Source organism: Anarrhichthys ocellatus, unplaced genomic scaffold, assembly GCF_004355925.1.
Source record: "Anarrhichthys ocellatus isolate YVR2014 unplaced genomic scaffold, GSC_Weel_1.0 scaffold30, whole genome shotgun sequence".
NCBI lineage: Eukaryota > Metazoa > Chordata > Actinopteri > Perciformes > Anarhichadidae > Anarrhichthys > Anarrhichthys ocellatus.
The window spans coordinates 822,503-825,100 of NW_022280060.1; the positions used below are offsets into that span (position 1 = coordinate 822,503).

The following is a 2,598-nucleotide window of genomic DNA, read 5'->3' on the forward strand; positions in this document are numbered from 1 at the left end:
ATGGTCTTCATCTTCAGACACAACCTCCTCTACTTCACTGTCGTGATCAAGGATGTGCTCCAGAGCCTCCAGGGCTGTCATCCTTTTGTCACTGTTGCTCATGTTGTTCTACAGTAAGCTGCTGTGTTGTATGTATCGGCAGAGTGTAATGTTGGTAGGACTCCCAAGCAACCATTTTGTATGTTTCGCCCCTCTCCTGTGGGCAGAATTTAAAATAAAAGGTTCCCGTCAAAGTCAAAATAGTATCTGTATTTTTCACACAGGTGGGGTAGTGAGAAAGAGTGTGTGTGTGCATGTGAGATTGGGATAAAATATGGTGTGTGTGTGTGTGTGTGTGTGTGTGTGTGTGTGTGTGTGTGTGTGTGTGTGAAATGGGGTGAAACATGGTGGGAGGGAGTAAGAAATACTTTGTCTCACATTTTCAAAGAAAGAAATGGTCTAAACTTGACTCTTCTGACCCCTTATAGCCTCCACTTTCACTGCCGGGTCAAATTGACTCGAACATCATCTCTGTAATATAAACCTGCAGGGGGGGGGGGATTGCACATACATGATATGAACCATTTTTTTTTTTTTTTTACGTTGATTACACTAATTAAGGCAAGCAGAAGAAGTTTCATACAGAAAAAGTACTTTCAAATATTTTTTCTAGATTTTTAAACTTTGAAACCGGTCAGTTTGACCCGCAACATAACAGGAGGGTAAACAAAGTAAAGTCAACAACCAAAATAGGAAACGCTGAGGTTAAAGAGGTTAAAGAGGCTGTTAGTCTCTTTTTTTCCAAAACAAACAACAGGCTCATATTTTCTTAATAATATTAGTTAGGCTAAGATACTCAAATAGTACTTGATAACACTCACTTCTTGAGTTCTTTTGCAGAATATCTACTACATCAAAACGTACCTCTATCTTGCTGAGTTTTCCAATCAGCTGCCGTCTTTCTTGCTCATATTTCTGACATTGTACAATAACGTGTTCTATTGTTTCCTTTTGCCCACAATAGTCGCATTTGCCTGTTTCATGTTTTCCTACTTTTAGAAGCGTACTGTTAAGGCCACTGTGTCCCAATCTAAGTCTTGATATCACTTTTTCATCTCTCCTGTTCCTTCCTGCACATCTTATTTCTCCCACTTTACTTTGAAGTCGGTAAAACCATCGTCCTTTTCTGTCTTCTTCCCATTGCTTCTGACACTTTTCCTTCAACCTCTGTTTAATAATACCTTTTGTTTCTGATTTATTGAAGCTGACTGTAACATTAGTGCAGCTAATTTTTTTGGCCTCTTTTGCAGCTTTATCTGCTATTTCATTCCCTTTGACCCCAATATGCACCGCAAGTATTATGATTCAACACTTTCTATACACCATATTCACGTGAATGCAGTGGGGGAAAAAAAACCTGATTCGATTAATCTTTCGCCCCTATACCCAGGTCGGACGACCGATTTGCACGTCAGGACTGCTATGAGCTTCCACCAGAGTTGCCTCTGGCTTCACTCTGCCCAGGCATAGTTCACCATCTTTGGGGTCCTATCGCACAAACTCACCCCAAACTTAGCATTATAAAGAGACATTAAGAAGATCTAATGGGCTTTGGGTTTCGTCAGTGTCCATTTTAGAAAGATAGTACCACATAACAATATCTGTCATATGTAGTGCTATAACTTGAGATGCGTTGCTCAACAATGCATGGACAGGAAGAAATGAAGTGTTTCCTTTACTTTAAACCCCAGCTATGTGTGACACAATACCGACTGTCACTTGTTTTTACACTATTAGATTACACATGGCATTTTGCTTTCTAAAACAAATCTTCTAACGAGGCTTGTAAAAAAAGGAGTTACAAATACAAAAAAACAAGAGACAACATATTACATACTTTTTGCCTCAATAAGCGAGTCCTGTTGGATTATTATGTTTTGATTGTAGCATTTTAAACATAATGTAAACAGGTAAACTGTTAACGGCTTTGTTGCAGAGATGAAATGGATTTTAAAAGCAACAACAATCAGTTCATCCCTCTAACCATTGCATATGTCAGCCATTGCATGTAACTACACCAAGAGTATCGTTTGAAAATGTGTTCACTTCATTCGTCAACACAGGAATGAAAAGTACTAACAATTAAATATAAAAAGTCACCACCATCACACTTTCATTTTCTCAAACAGTATCTTTAAATTTTTTATTGACTTGAGTTGATTGACTTGATTTGATTTTGATACAATTATATTTTCCATTAGATTATTTTGAAACACTGTGTGAGTGATAGTTAAGTAAACAGATGTTGGATTGTTGTTTGGAGAGTCAACAATTCCTGGATCCAGCTGACAGCTGTGCAGGTCATAACACACTGACATTTTAATGAAAGATTGGAACGGTAACATGTTTATGCAACAGAAGCCATTCTATGATAGCATTTTATAATATTGTATTTCACTGTTGTTTTTATCATAATAATGTGATTTTTAGTCATTAGATGCTTTAAAACTGTAATTGCTTGATTTTGGCCATTTATTGAATAATAAGTGACACATAAATATATACTGTACATAAATTCCATTTTTAGATATGTATTATTGGTTAAATAGTTATTGGTGA

At 36.9% G+C, this 2,598-nt stretch overlaps 1 protein-coding gene across 1 annotated transcript in view; it reads left to right on the forward strand.

Moving 5' to 3' along the window:
• vtg2 (vitellogenin 2) overlaps positions 1 to 2,598 on the forward strand; it is a 6,350-nt gene continuing 3,752 nt past the window's right edge. Inside the window, 1 exon segment of the mRNA XM_031864064.1 lies at positions 1 to 54. Coding sequence (XP_031719924.1) covers positions 1 to 54 — 54 coding nt within the window.